Below are 25,788 nucleotides of genomic sequence, written 5' to 3' on the forward strand. Positions count from 1 at the left end.
TATGATTTTCTGTTTACCCATGGCGATCGGTTGAACGGTTTACAAGTTGATGTCCTGCAGCGCCATCTACTAACGAGTTACAAAATAATGGACAGCATAAAAACCTTCTGCATGAAAAAAAAAATATATGTGCAAAATTTCATGGCGATTGGGCAAACGGTGTCAGAGTTTATCAACGCCATACATACCAATATTCTATATAACAATTCTGATAATTTTAAAGACCAGGTAAAATTAATTTTTTCCCCAAAGAAATTAAACTATATTATATAGGAGACAGTAAAACTAATTTTAAACCTAAAATGTTCCAGATTTTATATCCCATTTCATTCTCCTTACCGATACTATTGCGAAAAAAGTTAACATTGCGACTTTGCCAATTAATTATGAAAAAAATGTGTGCGATATATCTTATTTTCTATTTGTGAAAGTTCAGTTATTCAGAAAGTCGGAAAGTTAAACTACGTGGTACGTAAATATAAAAAATGACCTGGAAAGGACATAAAGCCCTTTAGGGGGATTGCCTAGTCAGGAGTTTGTGTAAGCGAGGCGCGATGATAAGTGCGAGGCTGGTGCTTCTAGCGCGGTGTCGCTTCTAAGCTCAAGGCTGTGGATTTGGCGCGCAGTCTTCTCGTCGTGCTTAGGACAACTGTGAAATTAGAGCGGTGACCGTAACATTAAATGGGCATATAAATTAAGGTAAAGGTGTAATGGAAGTCCCTCGAGTGCTTTCAAGAAACTCTATAGGGAGTTTCATGCCTAATATTATTTCGATAAGACGCATTTTTAGCTATTTTCACTCCTTCAAAAATACAGTCTTAAAATGAAATGTGATAACATTAGCCCTCAGCGTATTATAATTTTTTTTTACGTTAAGACACCTTAATATGATATATTGAGCAGTTTTAAAACTGAGTGGTTTACCCCCCCCCCCCCCCCTCAGATGATATGCAAACCATGTGTGTGTGTGTCCTTAGGTAGGGGGTGCTGCAAAATATGGGCGTAAGTCAGGGAGGGAACTCCCCCAGCCCCATCTTTCCATTAAGAATGGTCCAAACAGTGTTCACAAAATCGCATCCGGTTCGCAATTCGTTGTGGTGATTATCGAGGAAAGTATTTCGCGGAGAATAAATTTCAGCTGCCGTCCTCGTCCGTCGAAACGTGTAAGACGGCAGGGAAGAAGTGGAAGAAGGCGGTGGGAGGTTTTGCGTCTCTGCGGCAAACAGCAAACAGCCTCACGCGCCCGCCGCGTGCAGGCCACTCGACGCCGTGTTAATTATCGCGACGACGCGAAAGACCGAGTCACCGGCGGGCAAACACGGCGGGCGAGCTCACCCCGTCTCCCTGGAACACGGCAGCTGCGAATCCGCCCGCGCGTCAGTTCGGTGCCTGAGAATTTCAAAAGACCGACATCCTTGGAGACGGCTTGAAAGATCTCAGCACGGCAAGCATGTTTCGAGTGGAAGTATTCCCACGTGTGTGTGTACGTCTGCGACAGATTCACGTTCCAATTAAATAAAATTAAGCGCTACGTTCCCCGAAAAAAAAAAAAAAATACTGCGCCGACGAGTTAAAAATGTCGATAAAGTTACCTGTAGCTCTGGAACGTATTCAGAACAATCGAGATCTTGCGTTTCCGGGACGGTAAAATAACTTTAAACCCAACGAGGGCGAATATAGAAAGAGTAAGTTTTAATTTGGGATTAATACAACTAAATAGTAGATTAGGCTGTGATATCAATTCACAAGGATTTTAATAACACTGAATAAAAATTAACGCAATTTAGGACAACTCACCGTAAACATTAAAGTTTTTAAAACATTTTTTTTAGACTTTAAGTATGAACACACACACCAGAAAAAAATAGAAAAAAAAATACAATTCCAGCTGTCTGAGTTTTATTGTGTCTACAGTAGCGTAAGAAATATACTCATACATATTTTTTTTTAAGAATTGCGATAAGTAGGTTAAAAGTTTTCAAAGCGTCTTTGCGAAAAAAAAAGTTACCAAAAAACTTGAAACCACACGACCCTTTTGTTCTCTGTCGCGAAGTAAATGAACATATACACGCACGAGTCAAAAACAGAATACGTAAGAGCTAAAATTCTTCGCTTAGTGAAAGCGTTGGTTGACCTTGTGAGGCTCGCTGGAGCAAGGTCACGTGCGACTCCCATTAACTATCAAGAATGTTTACCGTATATGAGCCAATTGTTCAATATTCACGTGGAACATTGTTCTAACTGACGTGTTCTACTAAATGGTGCAATTAAAAAAGGAAATTAATATACTTTTTTTTTAAAATATCGTTGGTATGATTAGCTGTCGAAGTCACTCACATTTGTGGAGTTTCTAGAACCTTCCAAAAAGCAGAAATACATAGTTTACACAACTGAAATTTTTCAGATCAAAAGTGAATGCCACTCGACATTTTGCATAAAAATTTGTTTTGGTAAAGAATTAAGTATTAAAAAAATGGAGATTTAGCAACTCAATACGCTGAAACTATGCAAAAAAATTTAACTCAACTCTACTCAAGCCACAAAGTAGCTATTTAATGACAGAATTTTTTTTTATTTTGATAAAGAATGGTTTTATTGAGGCTACAAAATAAATTTCCTGATTCCACAAAACACAGTCTACATTTACAAAAACATTTTTTTAAGCAGTCATCAAACAGTTATATTTATTCCGTTAAATAATTTATTAACACATTCCTTAAAGTCTCCCTTGACAGAAATACATATATATCTACGATGTGCAAAGCTTCAGAAAAACTCATGGAATTTAAAACTGCATAAGACATACTATAGGTATTTCTTAACGTAAAGTATTCAAAAATATTTTCAGGTCGAAAGAAAAGTTTGGTTTTTCAGATTTAGTTTTCAAACAGTATTTTTTATTGAGATATAACGTTTTTTAAAATAATTTTTATGCTTGAAGCTCCTGGTAGAGATTACTGGAAGCACCGTGGGTACGTGCAGTTGCAATTCACCTTTACCGTAATTTTTATTTTAAAAAAAGTGCTATGGCCACGGTTCTTCATTTAAATCTCATGGTTTCTGTATGCACGACGAGAAGACTGCACGCAAGTTCGAACACTTTGCGTTAGAGGCGACACCACGCTAGAAGCACCAGCGAGCGTCGCACCTATCGTTCCGCCTCACCTACACAGATACACCCCTGGCTAGGTTGACCCTTTGAAGATACCTTGTCTAACTGGCCCAGGAGATGGACACTGTAGGGTGGAATGAGCACGTTTTCTTTCCAGTCTCTATATGTAAAATAAAGCTTTGGAAAAATAAGTAAAACTTTACAGGCTCATGATTGTAACTTATATTTCAACATTAAAAAAATTTACTTTACATAATCAAACATTTATGAAATTCGGAAATTGTTATTAATTTTAAATACGAGAAAAGTTATCCATTTTCTCCTATCGTGTGTTGCAGGGGCGCAAATCTGTTGGATTCTCGGAAGGAGGGGGTGGGGCGAAATTTTTTCCGCGTGGATCTTAACCGACAAAAGTCATCTCTGGATAGGTGCAATAAGCAGAAAATTTTAAAACATACAGAAAGTTTTCCATAAAACATTGTTTTGACGTTTACGTTTATCAACCTAGTTTCACAGTCACGAATTTGCAAGCGTAAGTGGGCCTCCTCAGTTAGGGGCTTCTTAATTCCAGGGGGTGCAGAAACCCTCCCTCCTCCATTCCAGGGAGGTGGGGGCCCCCCCTCTCTCCTCCCGGGATCTACGTCCATGTGCAGACAACATGGCGAGGTACTTGTGAACCACGTGCTTGCTGTGTGTACATTACTAAGATATTTTCTGTATATGCACCTCGGAGGCATAAGACACTATATCCACTTTTGGGCTCAATGCACTTTTAACCATAAATTTGACAAACCATTCTTTCCATTGGCATACAACACTAAGATCTACTATACGTCAAAATAACATATTTTGGGTAGAAAAAAGTTGAGTAAATGATTTAATTACTATTTTAAATTCTTTGAACTGCTCTCGAAAAAAAAAACATGTTTTTTTTTATGACATAGTGTCTTATGCCTCCTAGGTACAGACATGTGTGATGACTGAAGACCCAACTAAACAGATATTAATCCGACATCGTTATATTGGCTAAGTAAATTGTTATGAAGTCCTAAAAAAAGACTTCAGGGCTGTTGTTGTTCTAAAGGCCCGTCTACAATAGCAATGTCCCAAACTGTGTCCGAAGGACGCTCGTCGCTGATTGGTCCACGTGACCCTCTGACGTCATGCGTCAAGTGGGCGAAGGTCCGAAACTACCTGGTAGTGGTCCGAAGTTATTCGTCAATTTGAACTTTTTGTCCCAACCTGTGTACTTCGGACACAGAAAAAAGAACAGAACACTCACGATATTTGAATTTCCGGTTCCCGTTTTGAAAAAGGTGGTGTTTGGTTTTTGTTGCTGAAGGAAATGGAAGGTGTTGTTGGTCACTTACAAGTTACATAACTTTCATGAAGTTCAATCTCTAACTACAAAGCATCAAAAACAATAAACAAAAAAAAACATTTGGTTTGGCACATTTACTGCGCTCTGGTGACAACTTTAGAAATCAATACATTCGGACATCGGACATCGCAATTGTGGACAGGGAAGTTTTCGGTGAGACAATGTGACGTCACTCACATTCGGATAAGGACACGCACCACGGAGGGAGCTGAATTGTTGCCCGTTGGATGGGCAGCCCTTCAGGATTTTTCTGGCAATGGTTTTATTTGTTTGTACAGCGACTGGAAGGGCAGCCCATCCAATTTCTGAAAACATGTTTCTTTAAGTGTTTAAATAATCCTGAAACTTGCTCCTTGGAAGGGCAGCCCATCAGGATTTTTTTACAGTAGTGTTTTTGAAAGGTTGTTTGAATTGTTGCCCTTGGATGGGCAGCCCATCAGGATTTTTCTGACAGTGGTGTTTTTGAAAGGTTGTCTGAATTGTTGCCCCTTGGATGGGCAGCCCATCAGGATTTTTCTGACAGTGGTGTTTTTGAAAGGTTGTCTGAATTGTTGCCCCTTGGATGGGCAGCCATTCAGGATTTTTCTGACAGTGGTTAGTTTAGGTTAAGTTAGGTTAGGTTAGGTTAGGTTAGGTTAGGTTAGGTCAGGTCACTTAACAAACTAACCACTGTCAGAAATATCCTGAAGGGCTGCCCTTCCAATGGGCAGCAATTCAGGCGCCCCTGACCACGCACAGGTTCGGACTATTGTAGACGGGCTCTAAACGGGACTATGATTGTCCCGAGGGGGTAGAGGAGGGGGAACTGACCTTGAGCTTGTGCACCTCGCGCTGCAGCCTCAGCACCTCCTGCTCGCGGCCCTCCAGCTCGCGCCTCAAGGTCAGCACCTCGGCCTCCAGGCAGTCCGCCTTGCCCTCCCAGTCGCGCGCCTCGCGCCGCAGCTGCGGCACCAGCTCCTCCGGCGGCGGCGGCGGCTCCGGCATGGCGGCGGCGGCGGCGGGGGCGGCGCACGGCGGCGGCCTGCCCGGGCCCGGCCTCGTCGCGCCGTTGCCCATCGGCGGCTCCGCGGACCTGCAAGCCGCGACACACACGGTCCGTCGGCCCGGCCAGCTCGGGGAATGCATGTGTGAGATGAGATGGCCGGGGGAGGGGGGGAGGAAAACGTGAGAACCCCTCGTCGAAGCCCACCACGTCGGGGACGCACCACAACGCCGAAATACCACAACGCCGAAAAATGTCATTGCGGGACTGCCACAAAGGTTAGGTTATGTTAGACTAGGTTAGGTTAGACTAGGTTAGGTTAGACTAGGTTAGGTTAGACTAGGTTAGGTTAGGCTAGGTTAGGTTAGGCTAGGTTAGGGTAGGCTAGGCTAGGATAGGCTAGGTTAAGTTAGGTTAGGTTATATTACGCTAGGTTAGGCTAGGTAAGGTTAGGTTTGATTGTTTTATTTCGGCGTTAAGGTACATTTAAGAAACACACACAAATTCATTCAGTTGTTATTTCGGCGTTGTGGTACACAGCAGTTTTCTAGCTGTCGGTGCTGTGGTCAATTTTGACATTTGGCGTTATGGTATCTCGGCGTTGTGGTAATTCGGCGTTATGGTATTTTGGCGTTGTGGTAACGACCCCACCACGTCTCCCTCTCGCCGGGTATCAAACCCCCAACCGCCTTGGCCCTTGTCTCAGATCTGACAGTCCCCGACGTTAACGCCAATGGTCTGCGTGTTTTTCTGCCACTGTTGTTCCGCCAACAGTGTTTGTAAAGCGACAGCTTAGCGAGGGGCACCACTGATATACTATTCTCGAGGACTGTCAAGTCTGAGACAAACTACAATGACACAGACTATATGATTCACCGGTTCGATTCCGAGTCCCACAGTCGATTTCAATACGGAGCTCTATTAGCAATGTCGTAATTATACAACTAGTGACGTCTAAATTGGGGGCCTCTCTACATTGACATCAAGCACGAGATCAAATTTCCACGCAAACTCCACTTTTTTCATGGCAAAATAAAAATCATCCAAACAATTCATTTTTTCAGATTTAATAAATGCAAACACTAAATGAACAATAATATTAAATAATTAATTTTTTTGCCATTAAATGGTTTATTTTAAATGAACATATTTCTTATATTTAATAATATTATTTATTCGAGTTTACAATAATTTGGATTGAAAATAAAAATTTTCTCTATAGAAAACATAGTTTCTTCATCATTAAGAGTGTTGATGCGCTATCTTAACGACAGTTCAAGCAAACTGTAAATATACACTCAAAACTAAGATTTAGTTTGCAGCAATTTAACATATCAGTATCTCATATTCGTATTAAAATGTATTGTCTATCGCAACAACATTTTTTTGTTGTGGCAAAGAAATCGAATTTTTATAGCGAAGTTGCTAAGTCTTCTTGAGTTTTCTGTTATACTTACAATAGGACGCTGTATAACTGAGCAACAAAAGTTGAAAAAAAATTTCAGAGTTCTCAATGACAAGATAAATTAAAAAATATATATATTATAAAATAGATAAGCTTACATCTATTGTAAGTTTTAATTTGCTATTTACTGTAACAAAAATGTTCAAGAATACTAGACGAAGTGCTTAAACATTAGACCGTCATTTGCGCTTGTTATCTAATGACATTTCTTGCATTATAGTATTAAATACTGTGTTATGGTTACTATTCCATGGTTGTCTTAATCAGTTTTATCACATATTAATGTACAAAAGTTAAATGTATCAATAAAGAGAATCACGCATATGCTTCAATAACATGGCTATACGATTATCTGCCCTCGCCAGCGGTTTCTTCCCTGTAATCGACGGACTTCTGCCAGAGAAGTCACTGCCTTTTTTGGCTGGGTCATTCAGGACGCGTTCTGGATACAATTTTGCTTTGATCGGGACAGTGACGTATAAAGAAAATGAGCTAGTTTTTAACGTCTCCTCAATGTAGCGGTTGGGTTAAACGATGAGATGAAGGAGCGACTTGGTGCGCTGGTTGTGGCAACCGGAGCACATCGAGAAAACCCACCGGCTTACGACAACATCTGCCACATTTACACCTGAGAAAACTCCAGGTTCCACCCAACCGGCTTCGAACTGCGATTGGAAACCAAACACCAGTTTCTGTTAAAATTTCGTTGTTGCGAATGCCAACGGTTCAAATTAAGTTGTTCATGGAGTATTGCATGTAATATTAATGAACAAATTAAGAAAATTTTTTTTAAAACTATAATGCCAATCCCTGGAAAATGTATATTTATTTATTATTTTTAATGTTTGAGCTTACAAAAACAGCAGAAAATAAGCGCTGCGGCAAAATAAAAAAAGGATACCTTAAAGGCCACATCTTAGAAAGGTTTTCGCTATTGGTCATTGCAGAGAGTACGTCATCCTAAGGGTTGCCTGTTGAAATCCATGACAGTCGTTGGAAGTTAATTTTAGCCAGTTTTATTTACTAGTTAGTAAAAAAAATATATTTTTATCACACCAAAATAACAAAACTTCTAAAGCAAATATATGTTTATTTATAGTGTAAATAGATATACATTTAAAAATAAGTTTCGATAGTTATTGTTTGTATGAAATATTCATTTATAGACTGTTTAAGTTGAGGATTTTATCCCGAGCTCGAACAGGTGTTTCAAAATGTGTTGCACCATGATTATACTCGGTTTGGCACTGCAATATTTCCAAGTAACGTTTTAGCGACACGGGCTTCCTTTATAGAAGTAGGTATTAATGTAGCTAAGAAGGCATTAGCTGCTTCGTAAGTATTCAGGCCATGCTATCAGGGACGTGACACGGAAACAACTTCCGTAGTGCCGAGAGAGAGAGAGAGAGAAAGAGAGAGAGAGAGACCATGTTTTGATTAGACAACGCAAAGGGACAACCACTTTCTCTAACACTGACAGCTATTTGGCTAGTTTGCTGACTTACCTTGAAGAAGCAAACTTGTACCGATAAAAATTAAATTACTGATTTTCACAATTTTTTTTTAAACTTTTAAAAACTATTCCTCTGTAAATCAATTGCTAAAAAATTAGTTTGTAATACTACAATAAATATATTGTAAATATATAGAATACATAGATATGGTTATTTTTGAATATATGAAATAAGTTTTTCGAGATAATACTGAGTATTTATTACAAAAATTTGGCGCATAATTTTATATATTAATTGAATTTTGATTCTAGTCTACTTTTTTTTAACCATGTAAAATATAGTCGAATATTTAGTAATTTGACTTTATTTTGTTTTATTATGCTTATTAGTGTGCGCATTTCATGCTGGAAAGATATTCAGGGAACGGTTTACAAATGACTTTAACTATTGGAGGTACTGGGACAACAGAAGCATAAATGACCGGGTAAGAATCCAAACCCAGTATTACTGCGAACCCTCTTTTTTTAAGTGATACAGTTGTTTTCATGTAAATGTACAAATGTACAAATATCTGTAAGTTGTGTCAATATTTATGTTCCATTTACAAAATAAATTGACAATGCACCTAATATTGCGATGTACGGCCAGGAAGCGGAATGGAAATTAAAATTTCTTTTAAAGTATTCATGAACACTGCATTCGTTTATTTCATACACTATTTGATTGCACTATTAGTAGATGTAGGAAACTATAATTCATTAAAATACAAAAAATATATCCTAATAGAAACTCATAGTGATAAAAGGCACAATAGAAAACTCAAAGAGCACACACTCAATACTAAGTTATTGAATACAATGTTTCTGGAAATCAGCGAAATGCTGCTGCTCGTTTCAACGATTTATCAGTTGTTTTCCTCCGACTGTGCAGATAATCTATCGACACGAGTCAACGGGTTATCTGAGTAAACAGCAGTCGATTCCTTGAAAATGCAGTGAACATAATTTTTCCCACTGAAATCGATTATTCAGATATTGCGAGCCAAATATACTTAAAGAATCTGTTAAATTATGATAATTGTTAAAGTGTAAGATCGGAAGTCGCATGGAACGGAAATGTGTAACCACGGTGCTGCCATCTGTGGTGGATGGCGTGAAACAAAGTTCACAAAGTTAAAGGGGAACATTTTTGTATAAACTTTTAATGAATTTTAACGCGATGAGTAATATTTTAATAATAAAATTCCTCATCGAATATCAGGTCCAAAGCCGGGGTATAGTAATTTTTCAAGTCTTTTTCGCTTTTATCGGGGTCGTTTCATTATATAGTTTAAAATTTCGCTCTGCAAATGGAATGATTCAATAGTCAACGTAGCTGCTCCGGAAACGAATTAGACTAGCGGCGGATGCGGAAACTACGTGTGATACAAGTCCAGAAATTTAGTTGAAAACACAACTTACGGATATTTATCACGCTCAGCATTATTTGAAATAATTCTACGTTAAAGTGTATTTGCAACCTGTGAACACATTATTTTTCTCGATACTGAGCTTAGATAATATACATCTCTGGCGAGTACTGAAAGACTCGTACTATTAAGTATGTGTCAAACATGGCTTGATTGTTAATATGGCCCATTATCCGCCAATTTGTTGGACTCACTCGCTCATACATGAGAATACTATAGAAAAGACCCAATAGTACACATGAGTCATCCAAGATGTGTCAGTAGCCTGAGATACGGAGGAGGGATAGAACAGAAAAACGCCATATTGAATTCAACATATTTTAGGTCCGGTATCTTCGATTGTGACGACATCTGGCAACTTTTTTTTGCAAATTTTGTCTAGTTTTTTGGCAAATTTTTGCCGGTCAAAGTCAAAGGTCATCAAGGTCATGGCGGCCGTTACGTCACAATCCAATATGGCGGACCCTACAATCGCAATCCACACCCTCCACTTTGGACCAGTAAAAACTTTTATGTACTACTTACTGAATCTATTTTTTGGGAATGACTAAAACTGGACCCTGTTTCATAGTATACTCCTGATGTGTGACGAAGGCCTATTTTCAATATCAAACGATGAAAGATTGTTATGGAATGATGGATCCAATGTTGGGGTATTTCAGTTATCTCGCCCTATTGAAATAAATTTCGAACATTATTCACAGGTAACTTAAGACTTAAAAATTTTTGTTTGTGTCCCAAAATACATCGCACCTCGACGGTGAACGCCTTGTACTCCTCCTGTACGGTTGCAGTAGCGGGCTGGGAGCCTCGTGGTTCGAGGATAAGAGACACTTCAACTCGGCGTGACTCCGAAATCCCTTCTTATCCCGCGAGTCGACAGGGCGCCGAAGGTTTGAGCCAGTAGGGAAAGAAAAAAAAAAGTTGAAGACAGAATACCGAGTTTCATTCTCAACATTTTTTTATCCTCCGCGCTGACAGCTAGAGATTTCCCGTCGGAAAAACGGCGCTGACTGTCTCGCATCGCCTAGGAAATGCTTGAACCGCCAGCAAGCTGGGGATCACGTGATATGACAGTCGCGATGGTTTATATCCAAAATCCTCATTTCCCACGGGTCATTCTACCTTTCTGTACCGCAAACCGAATGAACATAGTCCCAATTTAGCAACTTTACAGCAGATTTTTATGTTATAGAGGAACTTCAATAATGTACAACAAAGATGAATACACAAATACACATAAAAAAACAAGCCAAACATACGATATCAAATGTCATGAGAATACATTGGAGAGAATACCATGGAAGCAATTAGCCAGAATTTTTTTTATCACGGTACAGATGAATACAATGGGCGTGCTAAGATACAGCAGTTCCATCAACCTCCAAATTCGCGTGGCCTTTAAGATGGAACCTATGACCAATTTCTTCCAAAATGGTGGACTTTTCCAACAGCCACAGGTACTCTACACTGTAGCTAGACTTACGTTTGTCTGGCTAGTCTAGAATTTTGGTGTTAGGCTCTTATTCTCTCACTAAATGTTAGACAGAAACATTTTTGATCGAGTTGGTGTTATTTCTCGACTGAAAAATCAATCTTAAGACGTAATCGACAGTAAAACCAAAATCGCCATATTTTTATTTAGGCTTGTTTGGATGTGATTAATACATATTTGCATAGCAGTACCTTAAATATTTGCCTCCTTTGTTTCCAAATGGCCGTACAGAAAACTGAAATAATAATCGAGCGTAAAAGTCACACTTTCCAAATTATTTTCTCAATTTTGTTTTGTATGAAGACTATTATGATTTTAATTGCATTTTTTTAATACGAGAGCTATACCAATATTTAGTTTTAGTACAAAAACAAGATAGTTTTTATGTATTATAAAAATTTGACTCTAACTTCCTAAAAAAATATATATTGTAGTCTGTGCTGGGCTCCATTAGATTTAAACTAAATCAGATTTGTGAATTTATTTTCGGAACTGGTTATCACGTTTAATCCACATAATTATTCGTTTAAATACAAACCTTTAGGTTACCTATAACCAGATCTTCAGTTTGAAAAATTGTTTGCTGCGAAAATATTTTAATTGTATAATATTGAATAAGTCACAGATCTCAAAATCAGATATTATCAAAGAGTATAATAGAGTGTCTATTGACAAAATTACTACAGCTTTAGTCATTCCCGAACAAATAAATGAATGCTAACAATGTTTTCAAAAAGAAAAAAATATGTAGCAGGCAGTTACGATTGACGTCAGGCATTACATTTAATTATATACTACGATTTAACGAAGCCAAATTCAAAAATTGAACGATAGAATATTGTTATGGCCTAAAAACTTTTGAAAACAAGGTGGCTTGATTCGAATACTTCTTTCCACCCTTAAAAATAACTACGTTTAAATTTTAAATTAAAATTACGTTTGCACTTCTTTTTTTTATAATCTTACACACCATCACAAAGCCATGTTTAAAACAACTGGACATTATTTAATTTTTGTTGCCACATATTTATTTTTCGTCTGAAAGCACGGGAAAGTTTTGAAACTCAAGTCTACATCCAGCTCGCTAGCGACCGTTTATCAACACGACGGCAACGAACGAAGTAGGGGAAAAAAAAGTTGTTATTCCGTGCAGTCGTGAAGCTGTATGATGAGCATTCAGCGAAGATCCAACCCACCCACTTCACATAAGCCGCTCAACCCATTCGTACCGAGAGATCCCGTGCCTGATATTGCCGATTAGCGTCTGGCCTCGTTGAGCTACCGGTGTGTGTGTTTGCGAAGAAGGGAGGGGGGAGGGACTTATTCACGAGAATTTAAAGCAGGGTGAGCGACTGACCCCATTTTCTCCTCAGAATATTTAAGGACGCCCCTCCGTTCGTTGGATAGAAATTTGGACCATAGCAAGACAGAAAGAAAAGGTGGATAAATAGCCTGTTTTTTGTTATCGACAGTGGAGAACTTTCTCCGACAGCAGCGTTACAAGGTGACTTGATAAAACGCCGGGCTTAAACTCATGTCTTGTAATTTTCACTGAGTCGATGTTGTAGCGACTCAGAGCCAACTATATCATTTTTTTAAATGTTCCGTAGTCTTCGGCGTGATTTAAATATAGAATAGTCAGATATAGTTTAGGCATTTGAGAGAAATGTGTCAAGATGTACGTCACTGCGTAATCTTAAATAGGTTTTTTTTATAATTTTTAATTTTATTTTAACCCAGCGACGGTGAAATTAGAGCACAACTTTGTGCGCGATTAAGGCTACATCCTATGTTTGAAACATACTTTTTTATGTCGAGTTTTTATAAATATATTTTTTTCTGGTGATTAAATGTGAACACATAATGAAAAATTTGAGTTTAAAGTATTTTAACGAACACGTTATGTTTACATGAATCTAATGTTGTTTTTTTTTTAGTTTTTGGTATACATACTTAATGGTGATCGCTAAAACAAAATTTACTATCCAAAGAATTTCGCTAGCCGTCCGGATTCTACTTATATATTCACTCTATGATATTTCATGTCTGTGTGTGTAACCGCGCAACGTAATACCAAAATTTTAGGTTTCGTTTTTAAACTCGCACTTGGAAACGGAATTTACAATAACATATGAATGGGACTCGAACCCAGACGATATCTATGATTAAGATATTCGTTATTTCCGAACACCTTATTAAATAACGTTTTAGCCTAAACGATAATTAGAGGATGTCAGCCATGTTTGTTGAGACTCAGAACAGTTGCTAGAATCCTTAAAAAATTGCCGATTCAGTTTTAGGGGAAAGGACGATGTGCCTACGTTCTCCAACGCGTCCTTGTAGCCTTTGAGTTATTGTTTAGGCGTTATCTTTTAGTATAAATGTAAATACATTTTGATGCTTAGCCGGTCCACTACATATACAAACTTTAATGTTTATCTATTACTGCCGAATGATTAACGTGAACGTTTGAAAACTAATGGTTAAGTGTCAAAGAAATCCTTAGATTTCCTGCTCCCTAAATATTTTTCTTTGAGCCTCGCACAAAAGGTCACACACTTAGAACACCACGGAAGGAATGAATCACCCTGGCCTTTAGTAAGAAATCACCCCAGCAGTTACCTGTAAGTCATTGGGGAGACCACGAGGAATCATAATCAGGATGGTAATTGGATGAGGATTCGAACGCGTGCCCTAAGGATTACGAGTCCAATTTTTTTTAACGTATGTGTACAAATGTGGTATCGCAAAATATTCTAAAGCGGGTGAGGCTTAAGTATAGAATGCAATACCATAAATAACATATGAACCTGTCATGTACGTGAATATGCAGGGCTGTAGTTATAGAATACGACACGCGAAAGTTAGTTTAATAAAGAAACGTATTTTGTGCAAAACAAACTTGTTAATTCTCTCCGGCCAAAAACCCCATACACCAGTTTACACTTTTTTTTTTCAAACGAAATGTTTGGATTTTTGGTAACTTTTCATTACCAGCGGAAGCATTGGCATTTCCACGACTTTGTGAGGGTTTAAGACAGATACACATTTCCACCAATACCTCGCCCAGGAACCCTCGCACCGAACGACCGTGATACACTGTAGTTTTATTTTTAATGGAACAAAGATATTTATGGCGAACCACAGATATTTTTAAATTTGTACATTTTCATTAAAATAAATTTATCACTACAAAATAGTGTTCTCAGTGGTACTGGGTTTAGATTCTTACCCAGGCATTTATGCTTCGTGTTGTCCCAGTTCCTCCAACAGTTTCAAGTTATTTGCTAACCGTTTCCTGAATATATTTCCAGTTTTAACTGCACACAATAACAAACATAATAAATCAAAAGAAATCCAAATTATAGAATATTCTTATATATTTTCCAGGGGTAATAAAAAATTATAATTAAATGAAATATCAATCAAAATATAAAATAATGCGCCAATTTTTTTAAAAGAAATACTCAGTATTTACATGGAAAGAGAATTTAATTTATGCAAAAATAACTATAGCCATGTGTTGTGCAAAGTTACAATATATTTTTTTGTAGTACAGTATTTACCAACTACGTATATTTTCCAAGAATTTTTTTTTCCTCGTGTGCTACAGTGGTTGGCTGAGGAGGAGGAGGAGGAGTGGGGGGGAAGGACGGTACCTGCGGCCGTCAGAGAGGTCCTGGTCGTCCTGCAGGATGCGCGTCAAGGACACGGGCGCCGCCGGGGCGGAGGACGCATGGCGGTGCTGCGCGGCCGCGCACGTCTGCCCGCTGTGCTGGCCCGCCGCGCACTGCGCGAACAGGCTGAGGCACGTGCTGGGGCAGGTCGGCGCGGAGACTGCCGAGGGCGGCCGAGCGGGCCCGAGCTCCGCGGCGGCGGCTTCCATCCCCTCTCCCTGCGGACACAGCGAGCCGCCTCGTTCACCCTCCATTCATCGCCGCCGAGTCGGTCCACGTTCCTGCTCGTCCCTACGTTTGACGTAACCACAGTTTAGACAGCCGGGTGTAGCAAAAAGAAGTTTTGAAATTTTATAAAAATATAAATCCGGTCTAGTGTATCAGAGTTACGTGTGGATACAAACGTAAATGTTCGTTCAAAAAACTTTAATCTCAGAAAGTTATACATCGTTTTTGTGAAATTTTGATACATTTTAAAAGGCAATTTGATTATTTTTGTTTAAAAAAAATTGACGATTTGCGAATTATTTGGTGGCGAACAATGAATTTTTCTTTAGTATTTTTCCAATTAAGATCCAAAGCAATACCAGACGATAAAAATCTGTAATTTTCCATACCTTAGGTCTAGAAAACATTTTAATGATTCATCACGTAATTTTAGCGTTATAGCAAGTAAGTTGCATAAGCGAAAAAAATGTAGGAGTCATTTCTGCATAAACACTAGTAAGTGGAGTCGAATTATTTAAAAAAAAGTTTAATAAAAATGACAGAATTAATTTTATCAAACACATGCGTACTTGAAAACAGGTTAAAGTGTCACAGTTGTTAAAAAAAAACTGACTAAATCAAGAAAGTCACTATTTAAGGCATTTGAAAGTATTATTTTTGTTGCAAAGTAAGTTTTACATTAACATTGGTATTATTTTTCACGTTCAAATAAGTACAATGTAGCAAAAATAATAAGGTTAATGGCTGCTCATATCATATTAGGATTGTTAATCTACAAGCATTCTTTCAATTTCTTATAAAACTGCAGTGCTTGTTTTCGTAAAATAATTTATTTTACTTATTACAATTTCTTTAACCGTTCTCATTTGTCTTCTTGTGAACCATGATGATAAATATATATGTGTATATATGTTAGAGTTATTGAAAAATTTTGATGCAAATCTACTTAAACTTCTTCTAAACTTTTGAAATATAAAGGATTTCTAATCATTTGTTTTGTTTAGTTAAATAATTATGTTGTTTTCATAAGTTTGTTGGAGTATTTTCAAAGTAAGTTTTACCTTCTGGTTTTCTTTAGGATATTTATACTTATCTCAGAATAGGGCAAAAGATTACCGGAAATACGTCACAGGACCGGAAGCTATAAAATGTTCAAAGTAAACGTTTGGAGGCTGCTTCTCCTAGTTGCAAGTTTGATTGTAACTGATATTCTTAGTTATAAGTTCTTAGGATATACAAACAAATTTACAGTAATTTCATAATTTTCTAAAAAAAACTTTGTTGTTTCGAAAACGTCAAAAAAAGTTATCTCCAACTGATATGTCTTGTTACGTCCGGGTGAAATTCCCAGCGTGCATTTTCATTAGACGAGTTCATACACATGTTAAAAATTGAATACCATAAATAAAATTAAACTATGAACAATATGAGCCTGTCTATTTTTTTCAGTTGTCGGCTACGTTTGAATGTGTATTTCCAATGTTTGTCGGACCTTAGTTGCTATGTTGTGCAGGTGTATATCCATCTAAGTGATCTTATCTTTTTGTTTAATTAATTAATTGGTTTCATCCAGTCTGGCTTGCACAACCGTGCTACTGCAGTTTTACAATACGTGTATCAATATACATATTAAAATTTAATTTATATCAATGGCTTAGCGAATGTTTCTAAATACTGTATTCTTACGATAAAATTTATATATATATATATACACACACACACACCACAACCACCTAAGTGCATACATAATCTTAAGAAAACCTTAATTAAAAGTTGAACTTTATTAAATATTATTTTCATAAAACCTTTAAAAAAACTATACGAAAATTTGATTTGAATTAAATGTAATATGTTTGAATTTAAAAAGGTATCACTGACAAGTAGGATTTCAATTTTGAAACAAAGCTTTACAATGAACTAAGCTGATTATATTAACTATAAACAAAGGGTACCTCCAGGTATACCCAAAGTACATTTATAATTTTATATTTCTTGGTTATATTAAATTTTAGTCGTTCAATGGCTTGACAGAATTTTATACGTTAGAAAAATGTTTTAAAATATATTACTTATTTTCAGAATAAAGCCTTAATTTATTATTTGTTCATTAATAAAAATGCAAAAATTATCACAACAAATCGATACACATTCGAAACTAATATCGGAAAATAATCTATATCAAAGTTAAAAATATATTCCTATTTTTACGTCTATCAAATAATATGACGCTATTATTATCAATGGCACGGTAGTTTTTGATTAAAATGATTGAAGGTAGAGTACAATAATCGTTTGGGAAAATTTTCTGTAGGATTACTCACTCAGATGATACACGTGTGCGAATTTAGACATACATTATTTCTATGCGCTTTAAATAGATCGAAACTTACACACAAATTCCTTTTGTTAAACAGCGGCCTTTCAAGGATAAGAAATTAAACTCTACCGTTTACAGCACAAAGTTCACTATTTCATACATCAATATTTGTCATTATTCTCCTGCGATAGCGCAAATTGCTGTAAGGAATAATAAACCAACATGCCGTTCGTTGCTGAGTTAAAATGTATTCTGCCAAAGGAGGGATTTTTATTTTTCATAATACATATCTTGGCTATAATTTTATGAAAAATTGCTGGTACCCGTGGCTTCTGAGTTACAACTCCACTCATTGGTTTCGCGAAGGCAACACCTGTGGATATGCAACACGAACATACGTGTGGTCAATTTCGGTAGCCTACCCCACAGGCGTTTCACAGATTACCTGCCCACAGATGATGCTGCAGTATCAGTAAAATAATAATAAAAAAACATTTTTCTAAATTATTTCACTGGGTAAATGGCGAAAGTTAAACTTAAAAAAAATTAAAAGTTTGGTTTGTTAATTTTTGACCATTAGGTTGTGACATGATCTAAGATTTAGTCGAATTCCACTTCATTGTTTAGCCTCTGCAGACCTTAAGGAATTTTTTTACAACTAAAACAAAATCATTGAGATATCCCGTTATTACTTTCTCAGGAAAACATGAAATGTATGCCCCAGGGTAGTATGGGATCTTCTTCTTTTTTCTTTTTTTGCAAATTGGTGTTTGATTAAATTTAATCGTCAAAAGTTTATTGCGTAGCAGATCCTTTGGGAAAAATGGATTGCTTATTGACATTCAATTTCGTACACCTTCGGACATATTCTGTCGTGCCTGCCGCTTGAAGCCTATGATCGGGAGATCGTCGGCCATGATCGGGTGCCTTCAGCTTCGCTAGTCCTCTCAGTTAGCTTCGACTACTTCAGCCGCTACCTTCCTAATCACTTCACTGGCTGAGTACCATTACTTAATGTATCGCTACGATATTAACTACAGATGTCAGCAGACTTTTGTGTCTTAAATAAATCAGATTGAATCTTTCCGATTTGATTTTTATGAAAAAAGAAGACCTTGTTTTTATTCACATCCTCCACTCTCTGAAAATTCTAAAATGAACCAACTGCTTTTAACATAGAATCATAATTTTACAACCATACACTGCATGCTGATTTTCACATATGGATATGCCAATTTAAAGTCCATTATATGAAGGGGTTTATGAGATATGAGACTAGAAGTAGGTTTTTTTCTTCATCCAGTACATGTACAAAGATTTACACAATAATATTTTTGGAATTTTTTTAATGTTTGAACTAATGTTGTCGACTATTTTTTAATAACTATGATGTTTGAAAACAAAAATATCGCCCACTAAATTCCTAACCAACCCCCGTTCCCCCTTCCCAGGGAAGTTCATTTTCCGTAAAATAAATTTTATTGAATGTTCGTATCTAAACCACAAGTACCATACAAGCCAAAATTCAAGTGTGCAGGTCTTGTAGCTCCATAGAACTGGTGATGAGTCAGTATAGGGGTGCAAATCTGTAGGACTCGCAAGGGGGCCCGCGGAAATTTTCGGGGGAGGGGGGCCGTGCGGCCCGAGTTTTGTACGTGGGATTTAACCGACGACACGCCATCTCCGTATACGGGGCTTGTATGTTGTACACTGCCAATATTTTGGCTTCAATGCATGCAATAGGTAGAAAACTTAAAAATATTCAGAAAGAATTTCATAGCACACAGTTTTGCTATCAAACCCGTTCCACAATCGCAAGCAGGCAGGCTGGCACCCCTTAGAGAGGGGCTTCTTAATTCCGGGAGAATGGGGAGGGGGGGGGCATGTTCCCCCGGGATCTACGCCCATGTGTATGTATATATTATTATACATATAAGCTTACTGTGCGAGACCGTCTGGCGCGAAAAACAGCGGAGCACAGCCGCATGGTATGACAGGTGTCTGCGTGTGAGCAACCACCCTGGATCCCCCGCGCGCACTCCATCACTGTTCCAACTCCAACGACTCCTCCCTTCACCACCCTCCGAGGGCACTTGACGCGTGGTCGAGGGGGGAGAACTCGCAATCAATCAGCCCCCTGACTCAGGTGGCGCCTGGCGCGGACAACTACGGGCAGGGCCGACCACCCTCGACCAACCACGAGCGAGGCGCGCCGTCGGACGGTGCTCTGGCTAACTTCCGCCGCGTGTTTCCGACGGTAGGCCTACCTTCCCTCCCCCACACACCCCACGATCAGTCACAAAGACACCCCAAGTTCGCGCCCGCTCGCTCGTGCTACTTCGCGGTGCTACTTCACACTATTTTTGAGTACTTTTAAAGTTGCTAACCTAACCAAACTTTCGTTTTAGTAATGATTACCTTTACCCTCCCAAAAAAAAAAGAAATCGAAATGTTGCGAGAATTTCATTAGTGGAAACCCTAACATTAGGTATATCCGAAGTTATCCTGGAGTATGACTAAGGGTTAGTGGCTCTTATGTGTCTCTTGGAGGTACGCATGTGGGTTGTATGTGTTTCCACCCAGACCACCACTTGCCTGATCAGACAACATCGCTTGCAGGGTACACCGCGAAATGCATTGTCATCGTCTTGTTGTCCGGGTCCCTGCCAAGAGATCCCCAGGCGACTGGAATGTCGCCAATTAAATCTATTTATATATTGTACAGGGATCAGGTGGTGACGGTGGCACAAAAATTGAAACTGATGGATCAGTAGCTACCAACGTGCAGCAATTTGTACTCGCAGATTATTGTCGGACACATGACGATCCCCATGCACCACCCTTCGAGGTTCGAGCCCGCTTGCAATGATCAGTCGCTCGACACTGTGCAAGTGTCGTGATAACGTGTATAGGGCAGCCGATCTGGAGGTTCAACGATTGAGATCGGAACGCGTAATTGCAAAATAAAATACGTTTAATGACACGTGAGCAGGATTTAGCTTTTTGGCCTGATGTCAAATAGAATTGCACGATGTAGCTTACGCATACATAAGAGTAATCTACACTCATTTAAGAAAAAAAAATTGTTTATTTTAATAAAATTGAATGGCAGAATGTAAGAAATATTAAAATTTAGTTTCAAAGACGGCTGTAGGTGTTCTCGAACGTAGATAGAAAAGTGATCAGTAGAAATTTGAGGGAAAAGGGAATTTTCAATATATTTTTTAATTTGGTTTTACATCTCGTAGAATACGAGGTAATGGAGACGGACAAACTCTTCACTCAAGGTAACTTGTGATGGAGTTGGCCGTGACCTGTGGTGAAGAACTTCCCCACAATTTGCCTGGAGTGCTTCAGGAAGCCAGAATGGATGGGCAGATCCTGGAACACTAACTCATTCCGCAAGCATGTCCAATGTTTTACCGTTGCTCCTCTTCGCTCGATAACTTCAGCAGGGGAGTGAAAGTTGGGTCTCCTAGCGGATGTTTATCAAACAATTTAACTTTCGCTGCTGTTATCGAAAACAGTCCGGTGATGATGAATGAAAAGCATAATGCGTCATAATGGATACTGTAGGCACAAGATATCTGAATGCCTGGTGATAAATGAATTTATTATTGAACAAGGACAACAAATGCTAGTCTATATTATTATTTTATGTACGACAGCTAGGAAACTTCGTATTTCGAGGGTTGGATCGTAGTTCGCCATGATTTCAGACGCCTGCTGTACGTTCTCTCTAGCGGCTGCTACCAGGGCATATACGGTGGCCATCAAGTGATCGTGAGCACTAACGATTCGTGTGACTTATGGAACAGAGACTTGGACTGTAGATAAGAGAGCTGCTGAGAAGATCAGAGCAATAAGCATGAAGTTTGTGAGGTGTATGTTGGCAGTTACGCGGCGAGACAGGATCAGGAATGAGATGGATGCAAGCAAGAGCAGGAGTTCATGACTTGAATTAGATCTTTGAAAAACGAAAGAATGATGTGGTACGGTCATGTCCGGTGAATGGTAAAAGAGAAGCTGCCTAAGAATATTATGAAGTTAAAGTACTCAGGAAGAAGTCTCCAAGGAAGACCAAGAAGGAGATGGGAAGAGCAGATAGTTAAATGAGTGTAGGAGAGAGAGGAGAAGACTGGAATAAAGCGAAGGATGAGGAATGATGGAGGGACCGATGAAGATGGAGTCATTTTGCTTTGCTGACCCAACCACAGGCAGGAAGCAGTTGATGATGATGATGATGACATTAGTGCGAGGCCTCGAGGCGCAGGGCGTGGTTTCGATCCTAACTACATATACCCCCTTCCCTTTCAGGATTCCACTCCTTCACCCTTACAGCCCTGAAGGGTATCCAGTTACCGCCACGCCTTCTCGGGACACAGCCGAGACGGGGGCAGACCATCAGGGCGGTTAAATATAGCGAGAACTCATCAGGGCGCGGCGAGATGTCACCACGTCTTCCTCTTCAGGTGCGTGACGGTAGGTCAAGGTCAGCGGCAGGTAGCGTGCGATGCTTGTCTGGAGACCCGGGTTCAGACAGAGGTCGCTGTTTAGAAGAGAAAAAAAACTGTAATCGCCGCAATACCAAGAGAACACCACTGTCATTGCTGAACAAGAAGTAGGGCCTGGGACCAAATAACCTGACAATTTAATTGAAATTTGAAGTTATATCAGTGGTGCCTAGTTAGAACGAGAACGTGAATAGAGGTGCACATCAGGTGCACAATTTTTAAGTCAAATTACAAAATAATGTTTCACGTGGTTGTACACACTTCCTAACTGGTTGAACACATGTTATTAACTAATAATCAAGAGATTTTAAACTCTTAATGTTAAATAATTTAAACGCATTACCATACACCAGATGGAAAATTAATACTTTAATTTTTTAAACAGCGTGGATGATAAAAAGAATCTAATTTTAAGTATTTACTATTTTGCCATCTATTTTCTCTCTTTTTGAAGGGAAACTTCTCTGGGCGCGATGGGAGTACAATTTCAAGGCCGAATTTTAATTGCAACGTTTGCCTAAAAACATTGATGTGAAACCCTTTCTGACGCTAATATGTTGCGGACGGCGCAGAGAACTCGTTGGGCCTCGTCACCTTGAGCGGGCTCCACGTGGCGGCGTGCGGCTCAGGTTGAACCCCGCCATGCTGCAGGGATAGGCGGGTCGCGGCGGTAGGAACCCGCCTGCGCCTGACACCACCCGACTTGCTGGCGTATAGTAAGGGAGTATTTGGGCAGAAGGCAAAACAACAGGGTTTGAGCTTATTGTTGTGCACCGCGCCACGGGCCATATTCGCAAGAATATGGTGTTATTTCAGTAAGTATTATTTTAATTACTTGTGTATACCATTAGTGTTAAACAGTGTTATTTTAGTATTGTTTTAGCTGTGTAACTAAATATTTTTTATGGTATATACCTTTAACGCTTTAGTTTGACAGGGTAATAATTTATCAGGAATTATTATTTTATTAACTAAAAACACGCCGTATTATAATAATGTGAGCCCACTAGCGTGTAAATATGTTAGGTCCGACGAATTTTATGTTAGTTAAAAAACAGTTCAAACAAATACTGTGCGTGGGATATTAATTGTTTTTATTTTCACTTTGTGGCAGTATGGTTATAAAGTAAAGAATTACCGAGAGGTAGGTCCGTGCGGCGGACATGTTGTCATTGTTCATTCATTCGACGGCAGAACATTATCAATGTTTATGAATTCATTGCAGTATGTCTATGTAACCTATTGGTAGAATCTGTTGCACTATTACTCAATGATAAGGTGAGATTTTCAGAACTACAAAATCAGTCTATTAGAATGCTTGATTACGTTTAAACTACACATAATATAAAAAATTAAAAACTATCTTATTTTAATAAATCCTGCTTTGATAGTTACTAAAATTACTTTCTTTGTGGTATGAGTATTTCAACAGTAAGTTATATTTAATGTTAATTAATAATATTGATTGATCAATAATTATTGATAACATAAGCTGTTTTTTTGAAGCGAGTAATAGTTTTATTACTTCTTTTTTATTAATTTATATTAAAAACACATTTTAAAATAAATACATAATATCTAGGATTCTTAAATATTTTAAAAGAAACGAAGGTAAAAAAAATCAGCGTTGCGCTATCTTATTATTAAATTGTATAAATGGTTTTGCTGAGTAGTACTAAGTAATATTAAAAATGTGGTTGAGAATATAATCTATCGAACTTGATTAACTTTACAAAACGTGTATAAATAGTATTTAGAATTGTTTTCATACGATAGATGGGGTCCTGAAAATTCTAATACAACGTTTTATGGTGTGATAATATCAACAGTGAACGAAATTTATTATTAATTATTCATTATTGATTTATCAATAATTATGGATATCAGGAGCAGTTATTTTCAAGTCGGTAAGAATTTCGTTAATCATGTTTATTTATAGAATTGTCTTCCTTCTCTCTCTCTCTCTCTCTCTCTCTCTCTCTCTCTCTGCTGTTTTACCCCATACGACATACTTACGAATCGATGTTTTAATTGCCAAATAAGTTTCACTTCTATCACGTGTACTGAGTTACACGCGTTTTTTCCCCGCGCAAAATGAGGAACCAAACGTGAACAGAAATGATATGTAAGTGAAATTACGTTTATTTTCGAGGCGCGCAGTAACTGATACATTGTGAGTTTTTTTTAAATCTCCCAATTAAGATTTCGCAATTACAATAATTGTACAAAACAACGCAGTACCATTTTTTGGCGACTACCGTCTCCTAGTGTCAATAGTTTTTGACGCACGTGTAAATACCTACTGCACACACAAGCGTCCTTCACTAGACTGACAATTTCAGCAAACGAGGAAGGAATTCATTTCATACCCACTGTTGGAATACCTGAACGCTCCACCTACAGCGTTTATTAGTGCATATATATGTATATATAAGGAGTCTTTCAAAACTCGCTAAATACATGTCAGTACTGACAGCCTTTACATTGTTATCATATATTCAAACCTTTATTCTGCACTGTAAAGTGTTTAAAGGTTATGCATATATTTCTGTTTTTATGATATATACTGCGCTCCACTTATTCTCTCTTTTTCACTTCTTTTAAACTCTGTATAACACGTAATTTTATTTTTCAGAGATATTTTTTTTAGGGCCATTTCTACAAGGAAATAGCATATTACATTTTTATTTGTTCACCAGACATATGAACATTACACATGATGTGTAGTTTGTCGAATTCGATTACTTTATTACTTTAGACGTTTATTAAATTTAATTCAATAACAGGTAAATGCATACATATTAGCTACTATTACCTTTTCAAAACATTTCTTCGCAAATATCTGTAACAAGTACATAATAAAACCAAAATGGTGAATAAGAAAAATCCTCGAGCTATTTACTGACATTAGGATGCACTGTGTAAGTAAAATTCCTACCGGCTTTTTTTTTTACATAACTTACACGTGAGTGAAGGAGTGTTCAACGTGCTTTCTATCATTCAATTATATTATTTTATGGTTTCTAGAGACATTTACGCGTCAGTGTAAGATCTGTCGCATCTGTGTCTGTACCAGAATTTTATTCGTGTCGCGCCAAGGACGTTTCCAAAGCAGGAAGACGCCAGGGCCTTGATTGGCTTCCTATTGTCATGCTTCCTCCACTGCCTTCTCTCTTGCTTGCCATGTTTTCCTCTGCCAGTCCGACGAAACCGTACAGCGACATTCACAGAAACACAATCCACCAGTTGTTTGTTTCGTGCGATAACTGTGCGAAGGAAATGTTTTGTGTTTTATTATTATTATTATTTTTAGTGACGTCTTTGGCGAATAAATTTTCCGTAGTGTAATGTTTCATTGTTGCTACCATCAAGTGCGAGAGTAACAAGTAAAAGTTTATATATATATATATATATATATATATATATATATATAATCGCACTACTACATAGAATCAGGCGGAAATTGTAGCGGTATGTATCGTGTAGTAGACTACGTTGCGTATTGATGATAATAACATCCTATATCATTACTTTTTTTCCATAAACGTTTCGAGATTTCTGTGAACGAGTACATGTAAACAGCTATGTACGTTTTACCTTTACTTATTCGATAGTTTGTAGTAAATTTGAAAATACAGAGTATGGGTGGAATATTAATATTGAAAAAACAAAACATTTCTGACAACAATTGTAAA

General features: G+C 38.0%; 1 protein-coding gene across 1 annotated transcript in view; it reads right to left on the bottom strand.

The window, feature by feature from the left end:
• The window catches only part of LOC134533088 (cGMP-dependent protein kinase, isozyme 1), a 145,261-nt gene that overhangs the window by 39,511 nt on the left and 79,962 nt on the right, over positions 1–25,788 (bottom strand). The window contains exons 3-4 of the mRNA XM_063370327.1: positions 15,017–15,252; positions 5,304–5,565 (exon numbers count right to left, since the gene is read on the bottom strand). Coding sequence (XP_063226397.1) covers positions 5,304–5,565; positions 15,017–15,243 — 489 coding nt within the window. The 5' untranslated portion in view covers positions 15,244–15,252. The remainder of the gene's footprint in view (positions 1–5,303; positions 5,566–15,016; positions 15,253–25,788) is intronic.

This window comes from Bacillus rossius, chromosome 6 (genome assembly GCF_032445375.1).
Source record: "Bacillus rossius redtenbacheri isolate Brsri chromosome 6, Brsri_v3, whole genome shotgun sequence".
In the NCBI taxonomy this organism is placed as follows: domain Eukaryota; kingdom Metazoa; phylum Arthropoda; class Insecta; order Phasmatodea; family Bacillidae; genus Bacillus; species Bacillus rossius.